This window comes from Lonchura striata, chromosome 5 (genome assembly GCF_050655825.1).
Source record: "Lonchura striata isolate lonStrDom1 chromosome 5, ASM5065582v1, whole genome shotgun sequence".
Lineage (NCBI taxonomy): Eukaryota > Metazoa > Chordata > Aves > Passeriformes > Estrildidae > Lonchura > Lonchura striata.
The window spans coordinates 34,879,416-34,900,722 of NC_140707.1; the positions used below are offsets into that span (position 1 = coordinate 34,879,416).

Genomic DNA, 21,307 nt, shown 5'->3' on the forward strand with positions numbered 1-21,307 from the left:
CTAGATAGCATTTTGTAAACATAAAAGTATAAAGGATCACCAATCTCATAGATGGTTCTTCCCCAACACCTGCTTGCTTGAGCTCCATAGGCTAACCTGGGAAGCTTCTAGAAGATGAAAAAAAAAAAAAGTTCTGTATGGATTTGCACTTTCAAAAAAAAGTGAGAATGTGAAGATGTAAACAAGGAAATGGTATTTCACTACATGATAATGAAAAGTGTGCTGATTTGGGCTGGAAGAGTTCATTTTCTTCACAGTGACTGGTATGGGGCTGTGTTTTGGATTTGTGCTGAGCACAGGGTTGATAACACAGAGATGTTTTTGTTATTGCTGAGCAGGCTCACACAGAGCCAAGGCCTTTTCTGCTTTCCATGCTGCCATGGTGGTGAGGAAGCTGGGAGTACGTGGGAGCTTGGGAGGAGACACAGACAGGACAGGTGACCCCAACTGGCCAAAGGGATATTCCAGACCATATGGCTAAGTGTATAAAGGGGGGAAGAAGGAAGAGGAGGATGTTTGGAGTGATGGTGTTTGTCTTCCCAAGTAACAATTACACATGATAAGGCCCCACTCTCCTGGAGATGGCTGAACACCTGCTTGTCCACAGTGAATTGGTGAATTGTCCACAGGAAACAGTGAATTAAGTCCTTACTTTGCTTGTGTGTGTGGCTTTTGCTCTCCCTATTAAACTGTCTTTATCTCAACCCACAAGTTTTCTGGCTTTTACCCTTCCAATTCTCTCCCCAGTCCTGCTGCTGGGGAGTGAGCAAGTCATTGTGTGGGGCTTGGTGGCTGTCTGGATTAAACCACTACACAGAGGCAAGGAAAATGATTGTTTTCACCACTGCCATCCACATCAATGTTACAGGCTGTACCTTGAGACTCCCTCAAATTCCTATGTAGTTTTTCTCTTCAAATTAAAGAGATGCAGCCCAAAAAATACAAAGCTGGAAGTTAAGATGTAGCTCTTTTGTTGACAGCAGGGCCCAGCCACCCTCTAAATCCACCCAGCACTGATGAGCTCTTGAGCTGTGCTTATTACTCCCCCCCTCTCATATCCAACTCGTCTCCTATAAGCCTACTGTTATTCCTTCTTCCTCTGGTTCAGTAGATTCCAATTTGAATTTGATACTCCAGAGTAATGCAGAGGCTTCAGCAGAACAGCCTGTGGTTTGTTTTTCTCTCCCTTTGGGGCAGGTGATCATCAAGCACTTCAGAAGCAGCTAATGCTGGACAGCTCTCCGCTTCCCCCCATCCTGCCGCTCGCTCCCTTTGAGGTAATGCACATGGTTCAACTCTTCCTGGTGTTCTGCCTGTGGACACATGAGAAATGAGCAGCCTACCAAGGGTCAGGTAAGGCCCTACTGAAATCCACATGACAGCTGGGGCACACTGGACTCCTCTTTCAATTTTGGTGAGCCACAAAATGTAGGAAATGGAGTAGAACACACACAATAAAAGGTTTACATTCTTTACATTCTGAATGCAGCTGTACAAATTGAGGTGAGGTGTGTATGCATAATGCATGGTCTTTGTGATACACAATCCACTTCACCTATTTGTCAGCTCTGGCACACAGCAAGGCACATACTGAACTAAAATCTCATACTAGAGGCCAAAAGAAACTGCCTGGGGTTGCACGCTATTTCTTTCTCACCACTTCTTGCTTCTCTCCCAACACATATACTCGTAATTTCTTATCAACTTTCAGCTTGTTACAGCAAAAACTTATTTCACCCTCCTCCAGTCTCATGACAGCACATCAGAGAATGTCAAAATCCTGTATTAGGCTTTATTCTTTTATATAAACATTAACATTTCTCAAACAGATTAGTTAAAAATACAGATTTAAACAAGAATTTTTGCAATTGCAATGAGTTATAAAAACAACAGATTATTTTACAGATTGTTACAAGTGCTTTACAAAGGTGCAGAGTGAAGGCCAGTGGCAGGGGACCAACCTCAAGTGCAAAATGGACACGATACCCTCACCACGGGCATAGCGTTCAGATACACAGTCAAAAAAAAACAACAAACAATCCAAAAAACAGACAGACAAAAAAACCCCGAGCCATGTGAACCTATGCTCTTGGGATGCTCACCGGGCAAGCAAACATAGACTCTATGTCAGAGAAGACTCATGAGACCAAGCTACCAGGATATTTAAGGTTACATCTCTGAGATCAGCCATAAGATGTTTTTTCTTGGAAAATAAGGAACACGTTTTATAACAATATATTTCTCTCCTGTCAGACAAAATATTGCTGTAAATCCTAGAATACTTATGGATGTGGATACTTAAAAACTTGGACCATAAATACAGTGTGGATCTCACAATGCCCAAAGTGAAGAATTGATACAAGACACAAGTGTCCTTCTGAAGGAGTTGGCACTCCTCATGCAGGAGTGCCTCCATATCCCATGATCATCACTGAAACTTTGAGCAAGTACCTTGGAAAGACTTTGGCAAAAGGAAGACGATGCAAGTGGATCTGATTACACACAATATTCCTGCAGCCTGTGATCTGAGAGTTGTACAGCCCACAGCTTATGCAATGCCCACATATTTCACTAAATGCAGTGTGTCCTCTCTCCTTGGTCGATTCATCTTCACACCCACCTTGGAACACATACCACATGCTCCAGATTCTTGGAAGTTTTTGAGATCCTTCCACCACACCCATCTTACTTAGGTACCAGGCCTACCCACCCATCTTTCTTCTATTCCACCCCTAAAGATAAAATCTATGCCCTGATTTGTTTTGAACTACAGTTTTTCAGCTGTTAGCAGATCAAAGGTAAATTGAGCTGTCTGAGAACCGCCATGAGATAAAACCATGATGCATTACATTAAAAAAAATCCACTACTTCATGCCTGACATCTTTTTGATACACAATGTTCCCTACACAGAGGACCTCCTTGTTAGACAGAGGGCACTACACATTACAGGAATCCTTTTTCCAAAGGAGGGCCAGAATAAAGGGCAGCTCTAGAGATGTAGTCTCATAATAAAGAAATAAAAGCTACTTCTCTTGGAATCATTGTAAAGGGCAGCACATTCAAGAGATTTTATTTATAGGAAACCCAGTGAAATCCCTAGAACATCCACACTGACTTCCCTGAGCTTCTCAGATCCAGGTACACTGGGGACCCTGCAGAAGCCTTTTGAGCTGGGTTACTCTCAACAGAGAGCTTTTGGCAAGTTCCTGCAAATTCATTTTCATAATCAGCAAGAAGAGGATCAATGGGGCAAACCCTCAGTATATGCTTAGAGAAAGACTGAAGTAAAAGGAGTTGAGGGGCAGGGGGAAAGGTCTTCATTTCTACCGTTTTCAAATGGTTCATGTTATTCCTTTGGGGTATGGGCACTACATCAAAACCAACCCCTCCATCTGATCTAGCCCAGCTGCCTCCTGCATATTCTTATGACAACACTGAAACCCCAGGGTCATCACTCCAGGCATGCCCAGCCCAGGGTTCAGTGCTATGGAGAGGGGAGGCTGGCTTCTCATTAGCAAAGGCTGGGAGATGGCATTATGTCAGCATGTCAGCGCCCTGGGAGCATGCAGTCACTCATGCACATCCCAGATTTCTGAGAGCAAGGGCGGGAGTTTCTTATCCTGCAGCCGAAGGGCAAACACCTGTTCAGAGTGGACACTGCTCAGTGTCCGAAGACTGACCAGCTTCATTAACATCCGTGGAAACATCAAACGGTCCTGCAGGGCCAAATAGACAGCTGTTAGTGAATTCACCTAAAACATCATTTAAAAAAAAAATTACCACAACTGATTACATTACACTGTAATCACAATCCTTACTTCCTCTAGACCCAGCATTCTCCAGGAGGATGCAGTATGAAAGAACACAAGTAGTACATCATGCCCCAAAACTCCAGACTTTCCATGCTGGCTAAACTATGGAATGTGATACAGGACAGCAGATTGTGACAGCTCACAAATTCTGCATTTACAGCTGCTATCAAAGAGCCCAGAAGGGACAAGCCTGACAGTACAGGCAGCAAGAGACCTGTTAGAGACAATACTGCAGGAACTCTGCCTGCATAAATAAAAATCTGCTTGCATCATCCCTGGAGATGTTCTGGTCAGGCACTTACATTTGGTCTGTTGATGCAAATGTAAGAATGAAGTGCTTCCACATAGGTGTGCTGCAGCCTCTCCACCAGGGACTGGTCCTGCACATTCGGTCGGTCTGCAAAAAGCAGGTTAGAAGTAAGCAGATTAGATATAAGCAGATTGCCATGGGCAGCTTCCCTGGATTTAACATCTCTGTCTAACCCCACCTCCTCCTATGGTGTCTTCCCAAACTTCATCTCACATTCACCCAGCACAGCTGGGAGATATATCCATGACACTGTGGCAGCTGCCTGTAATGTCTCTTTCTCAGTGATATCCACTGCACATGGGGAGTGCAAACCAACTCCTATAGAGGAGGGAGGTGAGAGAGACCAAACACATTTACAAAGTGCTTGTTGGTCTCATATTTTTGTCCCAGAAAAAACGCAAAGCCATCTATTCAAGAGTAAATGGGAAAGTCTCTCCAGTAGCTGAGCCAGTTAGAAAACAGGAACAAAGAAAAAGAGCCATTAAACAGGTCACAAGACAGAAGAGGTGGCTTCTTGGCAAACCCTGTCCTGGCCCAGAGCAACACTGCCTCTTGTCCAGAGTATGTTGGCTTGCCCACTAGATGTCACTCATGGTGTGGGACCTGCATCACACCAGAGAGGTGCCAAGAACATTAAGGGGGCAGTAAAATATCACTTTCTAAATGAGGAAGATAAATACTGGCTGGTTTTCCTGCACACTTTTCCAGTAGTGAGGAATTCAATTTCCTCTGGAAGTGGCACTAGAAAATTCAGAATATAATTAATAATATACTCCCTTTATCACTAGACTCTATTACTCCTTTTCTGCTTGTAACATCACTTCACACTACTTCCTTTGCCCTCTGACTCACTGCTGCAGCTCTTCGGATGTTCCTGGCTTTTTACCTGCAGAGAAAATGTTGATGGCAATTAAAAGTGCATATTCAGCATCATTAAGCTGTAGCTCATTCATTCCCTTTGAGAACTCAAAGATGGGGTTAATGAACTCAAACTGCAGACCTGCAACAAACAGAAGAGAACAAGGTGAGGCAGTAACAATTGTCTCCCCTCTCTCCCCCTCCCTTTCAAAAGAAATCCACTGCTATACACCAGAGAGTGGGGAGCAGAGAGAGGCAGGGAAAAACCTTTACACTATGCTCTAATGAATCCTCCCTTTACATCCACTACTGGTAAGCACCAACAACAGTGGCTGAGGAGTCAGGTTCTAACTGTAAAATGATATTATTTCTGGGTTTTCCTAAATGCCCCACAGCACATTCTTGGGCAACAGCTAAAGGAACACTACATCAACTATCAGACAAGTCCATCAAAACATCAGAAGGTCATGAACACAACATTTACACTGTCCACTCTCACAGCATCACCTCCTTCACTTCAGTAGCTTTCATGCTTTCAAAAAAAGCTTTAATTCCGGTTCATCTAAAGAATGTATGAGCTAAAAAATATGTGGTTCCAAGAACTCTGAACTATGTCATTTCCTTCAGCTCAAAGAACTGGGCAACCTGAGGCAGGGTCTGACCTAGGCTTCCAATCACCTCATTTGATAAATGCAGTCAGAAATGGACTGATATTTACTGCCGTAACAGAGACCACTTTCAAATCAGGTCCCTTTGTGCTATGTAATCATACTGAAAACTTCAGACCTTTCCTCCAAAATAGCATCCAAGTTTCTAATTTCTTGCATTACAAATGCATAAGAGAAGGAAGAACAAACTGGACGGAATCTTTCTGAACTCTTGGTTTTTGCCTTTCTAATAACCTGAAGAAAAGGCAACCAGGAAAAGGGTCATAAAGAAAAGTTGTATACACAGGCCATCTCAAGTATAAATGGTTAAATATCTAGTCAAGGAATAAAACAAAAAAAACAGCTGAAGCATGGCTAAAGTCTTGTTTTTAGAAATGCTGAAGTTACACACTTCTTGTTACTGCCTCTGAAATTACAAACACTCATAGCTCCTGGAAAAATACACTTCAGAGATCACAACACCACAGACAACCATATATTAGGATGATGAAGTGTCTAAAGCAGTCTCTGGGGATCCTCAGTGCACAGTACAAACTTCATATCAACTGAAATGTAATTACAGTAATGTCATCACTCCAAGTGTCCATCTGGATTAGCAGGTGATATGCTTGCTTGTGGTTTGGATTGGTATGATCTGATACAGCTCCACCACGTCACATCTCTACAAGCAAGGAATTTCCTACCAACTGCTAGTCCTAGGTGGACACTTGCAGCAATATTTTCATGCTTTAAGAGTCCAGATTTTCCCAAACAAATTGACACCTAGAAAAAGACATTAAATGAGCTGGTACCGTAAGTTAAAAATAAAAAAAAAAAAAACCACAGTTTGTGAGGCTATTGGTTTGGTCCTGTTCTAAACCTCTCACCATAAACTACTTCCAGCTGCCCACATTAAAAAGGGAAATATGTAAGAACACAAGACACTGGGGAGGAAGAAACACCTGTCTAATGCACCACCTGCTTTGGCGAAGTCATCCCGATTATAGCTCAGGTCCTTAAGAAAGGTGATGCTCTCAATCTCTGGATTGTAGCGCCGAGATGTCTCCAACAACATCACCTGAAGACAGGAATAAGATATACTCAATTTGAAAGCAGGAAGAAATGTTACAGTATCAGTACTTTGCTGACAGCTGAAGCATCTTTGGAAAAAGAAAAACCAAACAAAACCACTCCAGTTTCTCTCAGAGTGCTTAAAAATTCCAAGATTAAGCCTGGTGCCATCCTTTGTGGTGCCTTGCTTCTCAGAAATGGGAAATTCCTGCTTACCACTACCAAGGCGCTTGCCCCATTCCCTTCCTGAATAAGTAGGCACTACAGTATATAACCAGGCATCCTGCCAATATAACCTTATACTGCAGTAATGATCCCACAGCTGAGATCCTTCAGTCTGCCATCCTCAAAAAAGGGAAGGAACTAGTTCTCTAGATGGATAACTCCAAAATCTTTAATCTCTGCTACTATCATCTGGGGTGGAGTCAAACCCTCACCTCTATGGTAGACGTCTTCAGTAAAGCGATCTGATCTTCCCTGGTGAGCTCCAGGAATCCAGGTAATTGCTTGGCAAAGTCCACGATCTCTTGCACAGAGATAATTGCAAGTTCTGTGAAGTGAGCAAAACGCTGCTGCCTTGCTTCACGGTTATTTGGATCAGGAATCTGGGGCCACGGCTGTAGGAATGGGAAGAGACAGCAGATATTTGTGAAAGATGGAGCTAAAGATGAAAGATAAGATGAAGAGAACAAGGAAAGAAAACAACAACTTCAAATCTTTTGCTGTTCTTTACAGAGCTTTAGCCCACAGATGTCATGCCTAAAGTAACTCTGCTCTCCCAAATATTTTACCTAAAATGCAACTCCCTAGACTTCATTTTTTCTTATTTTGGGTACACTGGTATAGTTCTTACCGTCACTTTGAGCCTGTCTGTGAAGGAGCGCTGGTTGCACTGCTGCTGAGCGGCCACGAGCTTTTTTATCATGCTCAGCTGTTCTGGCGTCAGTTTGTGGGAAGGGCTTGGCGGATTCGGAGGGTTTGGACGCACCACAACTGTCCGAGCCTGATCGTCTTCCTGCTTCTTCAGCTTCTTCAGTCGTATCTGCTCTTCAGACAGAACATCTAAAGCAGGAATAGCTCATAATCAATCATAGGAACACAATGGAAACCACACTAAATACAGGATAATGTGCTGTGGATGGAGAGGCAGAGATCACAGCTGCCTGGACCAGGCATAGAAGAGTGTACAAACACAGACAGTGATAGTTGTTTCTCCCTCTATTCCCTACTTTAAGTTGTTTCATTGCCCTTCTTCTAATCATACTGTCATGTAAAGTGTTCACAAAAGTCTGAAGCTCCCCTCATGATGCCCTGCAGATCTCAGAAAAACAAGTGATTTTCCCCATAAAGCAATTCCCTAAAGTGTCATGTTATAACAGGTGTTTCCTTCATATGCCATGGTGTGTCCACTGTATTTTATATTATACAACTACTATGTCTTTTTTCAATATTGTTAACTTAACAGCTTGTGTCATTTCACCCTCTTCAAAAGTCAGACTCAATCCTGGGTGGAGTTTGAGAGGATAATTTGCTATACAGGCTATCAGCAGCAAACTCTAGAGCAGTAACATACCCCAAGATAAATAATAGAAGAGTAACTGCGCATAAATGTACTGAGGACCAATGGCAGGTCCTTCAGGAACAGGGTTATATGTCTCCTTCAGTTGTTACATCAAAGGGGAGATGTTATTTGGATGCAACACTGTAAAGAACAGAACTCAAAGGCATCTGCTCTACTGAGGGCTGATGGGGTCCCTCTCTGAGAAAGGGAAGCACATCTTTTCTCATAGGCTTGAAAAGCAACAAAGAGGGATTTAAACTAAAGCTGCCTAGGGACAGGAACCTCAATCCATCCCTTTCCTCTCCCAATCCAATAAGATGCCAGAGCCAGCAAGAGATGCCCAGAGCCTGGAGAGGGTATGCAGGTCAGCAGGAGAACACCTGAAGGGCAACACAATGGAATTCCTGCCACTCCCTCGAGTAAGTCAGGTTCATCGGGAGCCCAGCTTAAATGCCTCTATGCAAATGCACATAGCATAGGAAATAAATAAAAGGAGTCAGAGACATGCACACACCTGCAGGGCTGTGATCATATTGGCATCACAGAGAGAGGGTGCACAGCAAGTAGGCTGGCCTGGACTTCAGGAGAGCAGACTCTGGCCTCTTCAGGGATCTGCTCAGTAGAGTACTATCAGATAAAGTGCTGGAGGGAAGAGGGGCCCAAGAAAGCTGGTTAATATTCAAAGATCACCTCCTCCAAGCTCAGGAGCGATGCAACCCTGTGTCTAAATTGGAATAGCATGGATTTTACAGATAGATCACATGGAGGATAAAAGATGGGTTGGATGGTCACACTCAAAGTTGTGGCCAATGGCTCAATGTCCAGGTGGAGATCAGTGCCAAGTGGCATTCCCCAGGGGTTGGTACGGGGACTGGCACTGTTTAACACCTTTGTCAGTGACATGGACAGTGGCACTGAGCACACCCTCAGCAAGGCTCTGACAGCATCAACTGTGATTGACACTCTGGAAGGGAGGGAAGCAGAAAAGGAACTAATTGGAAAAAAACCCCTACACTCTGTATCTTCAGGAACAAAGCTTGACTTTACAAATAAGACTTTAAAAGTGCTGAAAGATTCTTTGGCCTTTTTTTTAAATGCACAAATAACATAAAAAAGAAAGGAAGTTGCAATGAGATGGGGGTGTTAGTCTCTCCTGCCATGTCCACAGTGAGAGGACAAGAAGAAATGGCCTCTCAGGCCATTTAGACAGAGGAGATTTAGATTAGGTATTAAAAAAAAAAAAAATCCTTGTTAGGGCATGCATTGGAACAAGTTGCCCTGGGAGGTGATGGAGTCACCATCCTTGGAGATGTTTAAAGGGCACCTGGATCTGTGCTCAGTGATATGGTTTAGTGGTTTAAGGGTTACAGTGGTACTGCTGGGCAGACATTTAGACTTGATGATCTTAAAAGATCTCTTGCAACCTTGATGATTCTATAGCTACTACACAGAAAAGCAGGCCCTAAAACTGAAGTATACAACTGCACTTAATCACATTAAACAAAGACAAGAACTGCAGAGCTGCTGTAAGACAACATTCTTGGGATTGGAAAGATAAGACAAAGAACATAACACAGTCAAGCTGAGAGTAACCTTTATCCCTGACTTCAAACAGTGAGGATGTTTGTACAAGAACATGCACCATGCACAAAATTTACAATTCTAACAGCAAAGGCATTTAATACAATTACCAAAAAAAGGGGAGATCTATAAGATTAGAGACTGCTACTTACAGTGTCAGTTTAAGGAGAGAAGCAATTGATCCAAGTGATTACAGTCCCTCATCTTGGGACTCCAACGCACAAAAAAAAAATTTTTATCTGGTAACATGTTACTTGGCTACTAATGAATCTTGAAAACTGCCTATTTGCAAGCTCCTACACCATGCTAAATTCAAAGCAACCTAACTTACTTGATTTGTCAGGAAGGAATTATTTAACCTCATGGTTCACACTGGCTTAAGAACAATAAACTGGCCACGAATAACTTCAGTCTGGGAATTAGAAGAATGTTTCCAGCAATTACTAGGAGGGAAGTTCTGGAATGACCTTGCAAGTGAAACAGCTGGAGGAAAAAGCCCTTAATTTCTGTCAAAACTAACAAGGCAAATTTGCAGTGGGGATTACAGCATCAACAAGAATTGCCAAGTTCTTGATAATAACACCAAGATTCCATTCGACCTAATTTTCCTGAGCTGTCTTCAACAGAAAACAATTACTAAATGCAGAAACATACTGAGGCTCTCTGTATCTATCTGCAACAAAAGAGAAGCAAAGTGAACAAGTGGTCTTACTGCATTGCTTCTAAAATACACCTGTTTTGTAGCTCTTGGGAATGGGGAAATGAGGTAAAGACAGCACACGTAATGCTCATACAAACCGGTGAGACAAAGATACTGATGTGTGTTTCATGCTGAAAAACTGAACAGCATATCTCCTACCTCATTAGGACTTAGTTTTTGCAAAATTATTTTATGTTTCTGAAACACCCGCTGTTCCTAGCTGTTCTGGGTGCTGAATGTCAAAAAAGAAGACTTCACACAGATCTAACATTAACTGAGAATGCATTCAGTCAGTCTTGACCAGCAAAAGGGATGAAACCTGGATACCTTGGCCAAGGAGGACTATTCATGATATGCCAGCAGAAATACTGGTGAATATTCAGAAACAGCAGCCTTATGGCTTGCGTGAGAAAAATAGCAGAGATCACTAAAGGGAGCAATGAGATCAGCTCATGCACAAACACAGCTGCCCTTGACCTCTTTTGCAAGGTCACAGCAGGAAGCAAAGAAAAGTGTCTGTTGTTCAAGGAGCACAGTGACCAATCTTACAGTCCTGGTCACAAGCCTGATGTTACTAACACACTTTATAGCGCCCTGATGAACATGAGTCTTTCCTCTGCTCGTATATTCCACAATTTCTTACAAGGAATAAAGCAAGGCTGAGTGTCAGCGTTCCACTAGCAGCCTCACCTCCCTAAGTGACCCTTGCTGAGCTCTTCCCACACACATTCCAACATTCAGGCTTCCACGTCCCCCCTCCCCAAGCACTCGCAGTGCCCCCTGCCTTACAGCCATCGTTCCCAGAGCCCTCCGGTCCCGTCCCAGCCGCGGCGCCCGGTGCCTGCACTCACACTGCTCCCGCATGCCGGCCTCCTGGCACTTGCGCAGCCGGCACTCCTGGCACTTGCGGCGCATGTACATGTCCATCTCGCACTTGCCGCCGTTCTTGCAGACGTACTGCGCGCCCTTGATGACGCTGCGGCGGAAGAAGCCCTTGCAGCCTTCGCAGCTCAGCACGTTGTAGTGGAAGCCAGAGGCCTTGTCCCCACAGACACTGCACACTTCGTTTCCCAGCATCTTAGGGGCTGGGCCCTTCTTCCGCTTCAAGGGGGGATTTTCTATCAAAACGAATGGTAGTGAGGTTAAAAAAAAAAAAAAAAAAAAAAGAAAACTCACAGACATGAAGGAAGCGTGGTGTTTGCAGCTAACTGCCCCATTCCTGACAACCAACATTCTCACTCAAACCAACTATCTCCCAACCACACACCCCTTTCTGGGCAAGCAAATCTTCTTCAACAAACTTACTGACATAATCTACAAGGTTTCACCTCAACTATATAAACAAATACAGCTTCTGACTTGTTCCTCTCCAAAACAGAGTGAAAGAGCCAAAACACACTCAGGCCAAGTGTTCTGCACTTTCCAATTAGTTACGTTACCAATACGAGAAAGACCTATAAAAAAGTTGAGTCAGAAATCCAAGATTGTGCAAAAAGTAAATTTCTTCAGAACTCACCTAAAGTTCTCTTACTTCTGTTTTCTGCCATACATATGCACAAGAATAAGGAAAAATGTTTCCTCAATTCAGTAGTGACAGAAAGACAGTGCTGAAACTGTGACCCTACAAATACAGATTGAGCAAACAATCCCTGTAACTGAACACTTGGGGAAACTGCTGAAACAGAAGACAGCAACTTGTGGAGTTAGCTGCAATAAGCACACAACCAGTACACTTCAGAAGCTCTGTGAGCCTATGGAATCCTGAAGTCAGCACCTCCTCTTCAAGAAGAGCGCTCCCCACTCCTAAAAACAAACACTCTCATAGTGACAGTTCATTTACTAAAGCTTGTTGCTCTAGTTTAAACACAGGGCCTTCACTACTGCCTCACACTTGGGATGGTCTTGTGCAGCAGCTCCCAACTCTTCCTATATCATTCTGACAAATTTTAACCTTATCAGTGGCTCTGCATTTTGAAAATATCTTAGGTCTGTTCCAACACATCTTACCTTAGGGACTCAAATCAAATGCTTGCCAATAATTAAATGTGTATTCCCTTTCTATTAGCCCTCTCTCTTTTCCACCCATTTAATTCTAGCTACGTTGACATCTGTTAATCTACACATCTCATAGTGCAGGCATTTTTCTGTATGTCAGATATTATAGATTATTCTATGGCAGCTGTTATAAAGATTACAACCACCATGTCTTCATAAATCTCCAGATAACATTTAGATATGCCTGGAAAGCCTTCACACTGGAGTTACTGCCTAGTGTGAAGAAAAAGGCTCCTGCATTTCTTGATCAGCATGAGGGTTACAATTGCAGGTCTCATTTTTGTACTTACTCTTCCAATGCTTCTATCCTTACTTGCATTTACATTTACTATTCTGCTCAAGTCCCTGAAATTCTAACTAGTTTTAGGTCAGTCTCAGACATTATTATTTGTGTTCCTCAACACATGTTTTTAGCAGTAAGTATCTTGGTGTTGATTTTCAATCCCACTGACTTTACAGAGGCTTGGAGATCATTCATTTTGGCCTGTATATCTCATTGCAGATAGGACAGCAAGAAAATGTCATCAGAAAGTTTAAATTTCTGATATTCTCCTCTCTTGTTCAACTATATTTCTCTTCACACAATGTACTACCAAGTAAAAATTATGCAACGCCTACAGTTATTTCAGATTACTTAGTATAACACAGGTAATGGTGGACTAACTAGTATAACAACTTTGCTGAAGCCTCAAGTGATGTTCATATGCTACTGAGGAACAACAGAGTAATCCAATGACTTCCACAGATAAATCTGACCCCCTTTTGGATTTCTTAGCTGTCTTTAAGACACTACATAAGTTTCTTATTACCTTTTGTATGACTGTTTTATTGAGACAGATAGGCTTATTCTTTGATCTATGCAAATTATTTTCTATTTTTGAGCATGAAGCATTTTAGTTATATAGATGATTATTGTTATTTTCTGTCATTAAAGATAACACAGAAGTAACATAAGATGTATAAAGAAAGCATGAATGACACCTCTGAACCTTTAGTTCTCATTAGGGTCCTCCTTCCTTGGTAGCTTCCCTATTTAATAAATATTTTCCACATTTTGTGTCTTTTTTCCTTACATTTTCATAAGGAAACAATCTATCAGCCACTTTCTTTTCAAGTCCTCAGACCCATTTTAAGGACTTTTATTGGATAATTTCATATCACCCTTTAACTACTCTCTTTTTTTCTACTCTATTGATGAGTCCTCATCCAATCTTCAGATTATCTTTGTTTATATCAAGATTGCCCACTGTCTCATTGCTGAGCAAATGCATTAATGTGTCATATTCTCATTAAGATGAAGACCCCATGCACTTATGCTTTCCTTTTTTTTCATTTTACCTGTCCAGAGATGTTATACTGTCTTCTTACAGTTTGAAAGTGTAGGATTGTGGTTATAAGTAGTAGTTTTAACTACAGAATCTCAGTTCTATGTCTGATACTTTTCATCCTCAGTTAATGTAAGAAATACATGAAGAAACTCCTACTGTCTTCCCATTGCATGAACCTGCAAAACTATCATTTCTTTGCACCACCTACCCTTTTTGGATTGCTACCTGTAGTAAAGCTTTATTGTTCAGCAGCTTTTGATAAGGCCAAGAAACTTTTATCTTACTGCCATGAACCTAGTCTCTAGAAGGTCAAATGAGCAAATTTATCACTTAGATAAACCCAGTCTTCAGCTATCAATAACTGACTCTATTCTGAAACATCATCTCTGAGTACCTCAAGCACAGTAGAACTTGTCCTAAAATTTTGCCAAGTATCAAATCTGCTTACAGCTGAAAGAATGGATAGCCTTTATCTTGCATAGATTTAGAGAGAATTTTTGCATACCTGCATGCTCAGGGGGGTTCTCTGAGCCAGAGAAGAGTGGAAGCCCTTCCTCCTCCATTTCAAATACACTTGCCACCCTCTTCCCATGATCCTGTGTGCTGAGTTGAGTGGGACCCATGGAAGCCACACAGGAAGGGCTCACTATAATCTCATCGCTGCAGCATTGTTTCTGCCAAGCAAGGGGCGACAGGCATCTATCTTAGAAGTCCTTCGTTTCTCTCTACTACTGAAAGTCAGGAAGTACCTGTGGAAAAAACAAACAGATGCAAAAGAGGCAAGAGTTCAGCTACTGAGACTATTAACTTCCAAAATCTATTACAAGCTGTATCACAAGCAAGCTTCAAGATTTCATTTCCGTAATTAGTTTTGTTTTATTAATGCTAATACTCTTAAAACACAATATTTTAACTAACTGTGGTAAAAGGTACAAGACTAGCATGTCCAGGTGCAAAACTATTCTTTCATTGCCAACAGATTTATCAAAGCAAGAAAAGTCTTCATTACTGCCAACACTACCAGTGCACTTCATTCCCGATCTCTCCAAGTGTGTAAGAGGGAAATTCCTGGCATTATATCCAGTGGCCTTTGTTAAAGCTTCCAGTAACAAACAGCTCACTGCTGCCAGCTGCCCTGAATTTTGGTATTGCAGAGCATATAGAAAATTGGAAAAGAGATTTTTCATACAATTATTTAGCAACTACAAAATACTGAATTTCCCTCTTAGTATCAGCAGCTAAAGACTGATAAAAGTTGATGATGCATCAAAGATAAGCTTACAAATCCTCCCCAAACCTACAGTAAGAAACTGAAAGCTTGCATGCTCCCTATGGGAAATGGCCATGATGTCGTTCTCAGGAAATGGCTTCACCACCAGCCTTCTGAGGACACCCTTTTGTGGAACCTAGAAAGTATACTGAAAAGCATCTTCATTACACAGCCCTAACTTCACTACAGAACATGAAACTGGAAAGCAAATCCAACCACTTTCTCCAAAAAGCCCCACCTGCACACCTACTCAGTTGATGCACAGATTCAGTGAAACTGATGTAAATTGCTAATGTAAACACCCCTAAGCTGATTGAACGTCAGTTCATCTTAACTCAGTGATTTACCAATGCAAGCTAAAGAGATTAACTGATTTTAAAAGCAACTACGTGAAAGGCCTGTACCAGTTTGAATGACTGAGTTCAGGACTGAAAGCCTATCAGTCTCTGAAGCACAGGAGGAGACAGAAAGTTCTGAAGCAGCCCAGATACAAGAGCATCAGGCAAGCAGGGGCATGCCTCACACACTGTAGTGCTGACCACAAAGATGCAGAAAACCACTGTCCCAGGCCCCTTCTTTCCTCCTGGCTATTTGGACCAGACCACACAACTTTTCTCAGAATGTCAAAAACAAAGATGAAAGGAATGCTTCCGAAAATGAACCCCCTCCCAGAATTCTGAAACAGGCATCAAGTATAAAAGCAAGTTACATTGGCAGGCCTGCTGAGATCCTGTCATCTCCAATTACACAGTGGATGCAGGTGTTAAAACCCACGGGGCACATTAATTCACGTGACATCTGTAAACATAGCCTCAGACTGCATCAGGAATTCAGAGCTCCCTTCCCTCTAAGGAAGCTGGAGAAACAGACTATCTAGGATAAAAGCAGTGACAGCAAATATGAAACTCAAACCTACAGACAGAAGTCCTACTATGGGAGAATACAACCTAACCAATGCGATTTGCAACCAATTTGAAGAAACTCAGAGTCCTCAAAGGAACAATGTAGCTACCACAATCAACTTTTTTAAAAAAAAGTCTCCCCAGGAAATCTTGCAGAATCTGAAAACCTTGTGGAAGCAGAATAGAGCATCAGATGGAGATAGGAACTTTACTGCAATAAATCCAAACCCAATTTGCATTCCTAGTCTTACATAAGCTCCTCACCAATGCTGACACAGATGTCTCTGGACATGTTTGGGCATGAAACAAGAAAGCTAAGAGTAAGCCTCTGCATCTCCACATTCCTTTAAACCATGCAAAAGACTCACTCAAAGATTAATTACTGTGCAGAATGAATCACCAGCAACACTACTGCAGCAATTTTTCAAAGGAAGGGATTGATCACCCATCTGAGGGACTGATTAACAGTGCTCAGGCCTCAGTACAGTGACCCATTCTTAGTGCATCCCTGCCTCAACTGAAACTTATTCCAGAAAATAAGAGGAAGGTACAGTCTGATGCAATTTCAGAACTGCGTGATCTGCACAACGACTGACATTGTAAGAATGAACCTTGCTGTCAGGAAGACATCTGGAGAAAAGGGGATTGTCTGAGAGACTGCAAGCTACCAAGAGGGAGGGGAATATAAATCCATGTGCACATCCAGGACACAGCAACAGAGAAGTCACTTTCTGCACCGCAGAACTATCCAATGTGTTCCTGCTTCATGCATCAGCCTCCAACCTTCCCAAAACAGAATGGGCAGATAGAAAAGGTTTCTTGTCTTCTCTGCTCCTAACACAGAGCAGTTTTCCTTTTGTAGGTACAATAATAACACTTGCAGGCTGTGGGAAACTGACCTGTGAACAGCAGCACTCTGGTGCTAGGTAAAGAAGCCTACTGAGCATTTTCCTCACATGCACACAAGTGAGAGGTTGTGTGACGAGGCCTGAGGTTTAGTTGTCACAGAACTGCATGAGGATTGTTTTTACATGACTAAAAATCTTGCCAAGTTTTGTACCAATAGTCACAATATAAGATATTCACACCTTCCAAACTGCACCACCACTTCAACCAAAAATGCAGAAAGGTGATGCAAGCCATAACTGCTAGAGAGAACACTGTCTTCTTGACACAGTCAGCTGTGCTGCCTCCCACTGTCTGTCTCAACTCCTTCAGTTTCATAAACCAGGACTGGCCATGTGACAAAATGAAGCAATCACTTTTCTCAAATGCAGCATCTTGAAGAGAATAACCTGATGAGGAGACAAACTCCAGTGAGGAAACAGGTAGAGATGAAAGGCTAAGGGGAACAAATTTCTGTTAGCCCTTGCCACCCATGTCTCGAATGTAACACTAAACACTTCTGTTTAGTGTCTAAAATGTGTCACCATCAGCTTCACCCTACTCCATTTCTTCCATCTCCCCTTCTTTTCTGAGAAAACAGAACAACTCAGATACTGATGGTCTCCAGGTCAGCACTGTTACAACAAAGTACTGTTTTTTAGAAAGACTTAAAGATGGCAGCCCTGGCTTTTGCATCTCATGCTAAATGTCAAAAACATTCATCACTTCCTTCAGCAACAATCTCATCCCATTCCCTCAACTGAGTCCTCCTCTAAACCAGCTGAAGCATTTACACATTCTTCTGGAAGACTTTGATCTGACCTGTCATCAACAGACTAAGCTACAGAACATACCAAACTATTGTCCCACATTCATTGAGGACAAGTAGAGGAGATACCACTGGGCAGCACAGAATATACAAAAACTGAATCAGCCAAATGCAATTAGTGTGACACTTCTGCTGAAGAGTGCTGTCCTCTTCCTGGTATTCTTAGTTTGGCACTTTCTGTGAGGAGTTTAAGGATCAGGAGCCAGACCAGATGCAAGCACATCTCTGAAGAAACTGTAACATACAAACAATCAGAGGAACAGTACAATAAGCCCTTTACTTCCAAATAATGGATGCTCAGAGGAAAGAGTAGCTTTTTAGGAAGTTTGTTCAAGTCTCTGTGATCCTTCAAAACACGATTTACTCATCGCAGTCCCGGCCCAGTAAATTACAATATCCTACAGTTTCTGCCAAGGTAAAAATATATAGCTAAGTTTCAGTCTGTAATGAATCACAAGCAGCCACTCTGCAGCGTGTCAGCATCAGCAGAAGAGACCTCATGTTTGCATACATATGCTAACATGACTGTGCTCACTGTGTGTCAACAGGACAGCACCTCTCTACTGGGCTTTAATAGGCTGTTGGTGAACAAATACACCTGGCAGGAAGGGCTATCTTTCAGAGGTAACTAAAGCAGGGATATAATTAGGCATTTTGGCTTCTACATGTGCTCTGACATGCAGTATAGATTCACACTGGCTGCTAGCTTTTATCTCTGAAATCTGGGCCCACAGCAGTGCATAATGACCTCTGCTGAAACCTAAATGCACGACTCACGCAGCGATAATGCTACCTTGGGTATCAGATGCTGGCTGCAGATCTAAATGGCCAAGAAAAGAAAACAACACCAGTTAGACTGAGATTTCACAGGACTCTACAGCACCAGCAGAAAACTAAGCCCCTTGAGAGGCACCACTGTTCCAATACTTTCATACAGCGTAACCATATTTTGTGACCTAATGCTTTTCCTATACTGTGCCTAGTGTAGCAGCCAGAGTATTTTCACAAATCTTCCATAGGATCTTGGTACTACCTTGTAGCTGTTTCAGAGAAACAAAGATTATTCCCAGCTCACGTTGGCCTATTCTTCTTCCTTCCCTCTACATCACCACATTACTCAAAAAAGGCTGAAACAGCAGGTCCATGAGTGAGGCAGAAGTCTTCATATGACACGTTTCAATTAGAAAAAAGTTGAAAAAGATACTTTGTACCTTTCAAGACAGAAAAAGAATCTGTCGCTTTGAAAGTAGTATTATATGTGAAAACTGTCAAAATTCACATGCAAAAATAACTTCAGATTAACAATGGGAGAGACAAATCATGAAAATGCAAAATGTGAAAAGCAATGCAACGGGATACCATCAAGAATGATTTTGAACAGTATGTCTACAAAGAATGGAAAAAAGTTTTTCAACTCTCAGGGAACAGACTAGTCCAGTGCCCCTGCTGTAAATCCCTCTCTCAGAGAACTGCAGGGACACAATTTGAAATCACATTATCTGTATTCATCTCCCAGTAGCACAAAGGCAACCACAAACTGGAAAGAATTGGTGAGACACTATCATGCCCAAGCTGATAAGGAACAACTACAACCTCCTGATTGCTTTCATTTGCTGTCCAGCTAAAATTCAGCTGACCATGAGCAGCTGTCCAAGACTGTAGTACTGCTTTGTAAGCCTTTTAAGTTGTTTGGCACCACTGACAATTATGCAGAAGAGTCCTACAAGTCACTCCCAGCTATGCAGCTGCATTCCCATCTCTTGCCCTCAAATTAAGGGTCTTAATCACCACCTCTCCCTACCTAGCTCAGTTCCAAAGCCTGCCTCCCTGCCCCTGTCCCCCACCTTACTTTGGGTTTTACTCCTGCTGCTAAACAATTCCTTTATTACCCATAACTTAGGTGATTCCTGGCATGGTCTTTGCCCAGGCATTTGTCTCTCCCTTTGAAGTGGGCTCATTGCAGCATCCAGCTCTCACTGGGTTTCATTTGGTCTCAACACAAGGCATGCCGTCTCCTACCCAGGTCAGGCATGGAAACCACCACAAAGTTCAGAGAACAACAGCAGAAGTGACTAACAACTGAAAAGATTAAAACAAACAAATGTATGTCACTTGGTTGAAAGAGTACTGGGAAGAGAAGAAAGGTGTAACTATGATTTCCTGAAAGGTGCTACTCTGAAAGTATGTCTAAAAAAAACACTGAGAAGGGAAAAATCTCGTTATTACAGAAAATCATCCTAAAGCTGAGTTCTGGGAGACTGGAAGCCTTCATAATGTTCCTTCTAGAATTAGACTTTATAATTAGAAAGAGAAATTACAAAATACAAAGAGTTCTATGGACATTTATGAATCTGCACTTAATATGGCTTAGCTATTCTGTGGGTGAAGTGTCTATTATAAACAAACAATGGTAGCAACAGGAGTTCCAAGCCAGTTTCACCCTACAAAAGGCACGAAGGAATGTAGGACTGAAACAAGTGAACAAATGGGTTCGCAAAGTGAATTAGAGTCTTAAGGCACAACTGTATGACCAAACACAATGCAATAAAACAAGGCAGAACAAGCCCAAAGTACTTCTGCTTTGCTCCACATAAAAAGTCCAAAAAAATCAAACCTGCTCCTTCTCCACAGTCTGCAGACTACAATATTTGTTTCTTTCCTGCAGAACCTGTGGACTCCCTCCTTCTGGAAATATGGCTTCCCAAATTTTAAATCAGATGACGACGGAATGCGCCGACTCCAGTCCCACCCAGGGAACTACAGGCTCTGCAATGCTCACCCCCAACAGCAGCTGTTTTTCAAGTCAGCTCTCCTGCTCACATGCCTCATCCAGAAGCAGGTGCTCCCTGCTCTCTCACCTGCCTCTCATTATACCTTGCCTGGCAAAGGCTGATGTTTTGGGTTTGCCCTTCCCTTCAACTCTTGGTTTCTGTCTGATTAAAGAGAGCTATGTCAACAAAGGAACAAGAAGGAAAGACAGCATACATGTGACTACTTTCAGGGTGGCTAAGATCCTGAAATGGACTGTGCCTTTATTTTTTCCTCCCTCCCTCTCTCCCAATTGCCAGATGTCCTTGGTACTGCAACTGAGTGGAGAAGAAAGGAGACAAGGTTACTGGAGTTCATTCACACTGCACACAGGGCTGCTCCCGCCTCTCTTCCTGTTTGCAAGGAAATATTAGTCCCTCTGACAACAGGAAACAGCAAGAGGCAGACAAGAGGATGGGCGAAGAGTGAGAAGAAGGAAGAGAGAGAGGGGAGGGAAACAAGGAGAGGGAGGAAGGGATTATGGTAAGAAGACTTTTTTCCCTGGTTAATGAACTGGAAATTAATAACAAGTCGTATCAGGAGTGATGTAGCCACCTAGCTGCCATGAAATTTCTTTAAAAGGCCATTGACACAAGTTCCTTTGAGCTCTGGAAAGCAACACAACCCTAGTCTGGATAATAAAAATCTCTAACCCCTTCTAGGCTTTCTATTGTCACCTCAGCTTTCAA

The 21,307-nt window shown here is 42.4% G+C and overlaps 1 protein-coding gene across 7 annotated transcripts in view; it reads right to left on the reverse strand.

The window, feature by feature from the left end:
- Window positions 1-1,778: 1,778 nt before the first annotated feature.
- The window catches only part of NR1H3 (nuclear receptor subfamily 1 group H member 3), a 30,701-nt gene continuing 11,172 nt past the window's right edge, over window positions 1,779-21,307 (reverse strand). For all 7 annotated transcript variants that reach the window (XM_021533337.4, XM_021533341.4, XM_085581779.1 and 4 more), the window contains 8 exons: window positions 14,430-14,673; window positions 11,393-11,659; window positions 7,553-7,761; window positions 7,137-7,316; window positions 6,607-6,706; window positions 5,010-5,123; window positions 4,116-4,210; window positions 1,779-3,717 (listed from right to left, as the gene is read on the reverse strand). In XM_021533337.4, the coding sequence (XP_021389012.1) occupies window positions 3,571-3,717; window positions 4,116-4,210; window positions 5,010-5,123; window positions 6,607-6,706; window positions 7,137-7,316; window positions 7,553-7,761; window positions 11,393-11,659; window positions 14,430-14,547 (1,230 nt within the window). In that variant the 5' untranslated portion in view covers window positions 14,548-14,673 and the 3' untranslated portion in view covers window positions 1,779-3,570. The remainder of the gene's footprint in view (window positions 3,718-4,115; window positions 4,211-5,009; window positions 5,124-6,606; window positions 6,707-7,136; window positions 7,317-7,552; window positions 7,762-11,392; window positions 11,660-14,429; window positions 14,674-21,307) is intronic.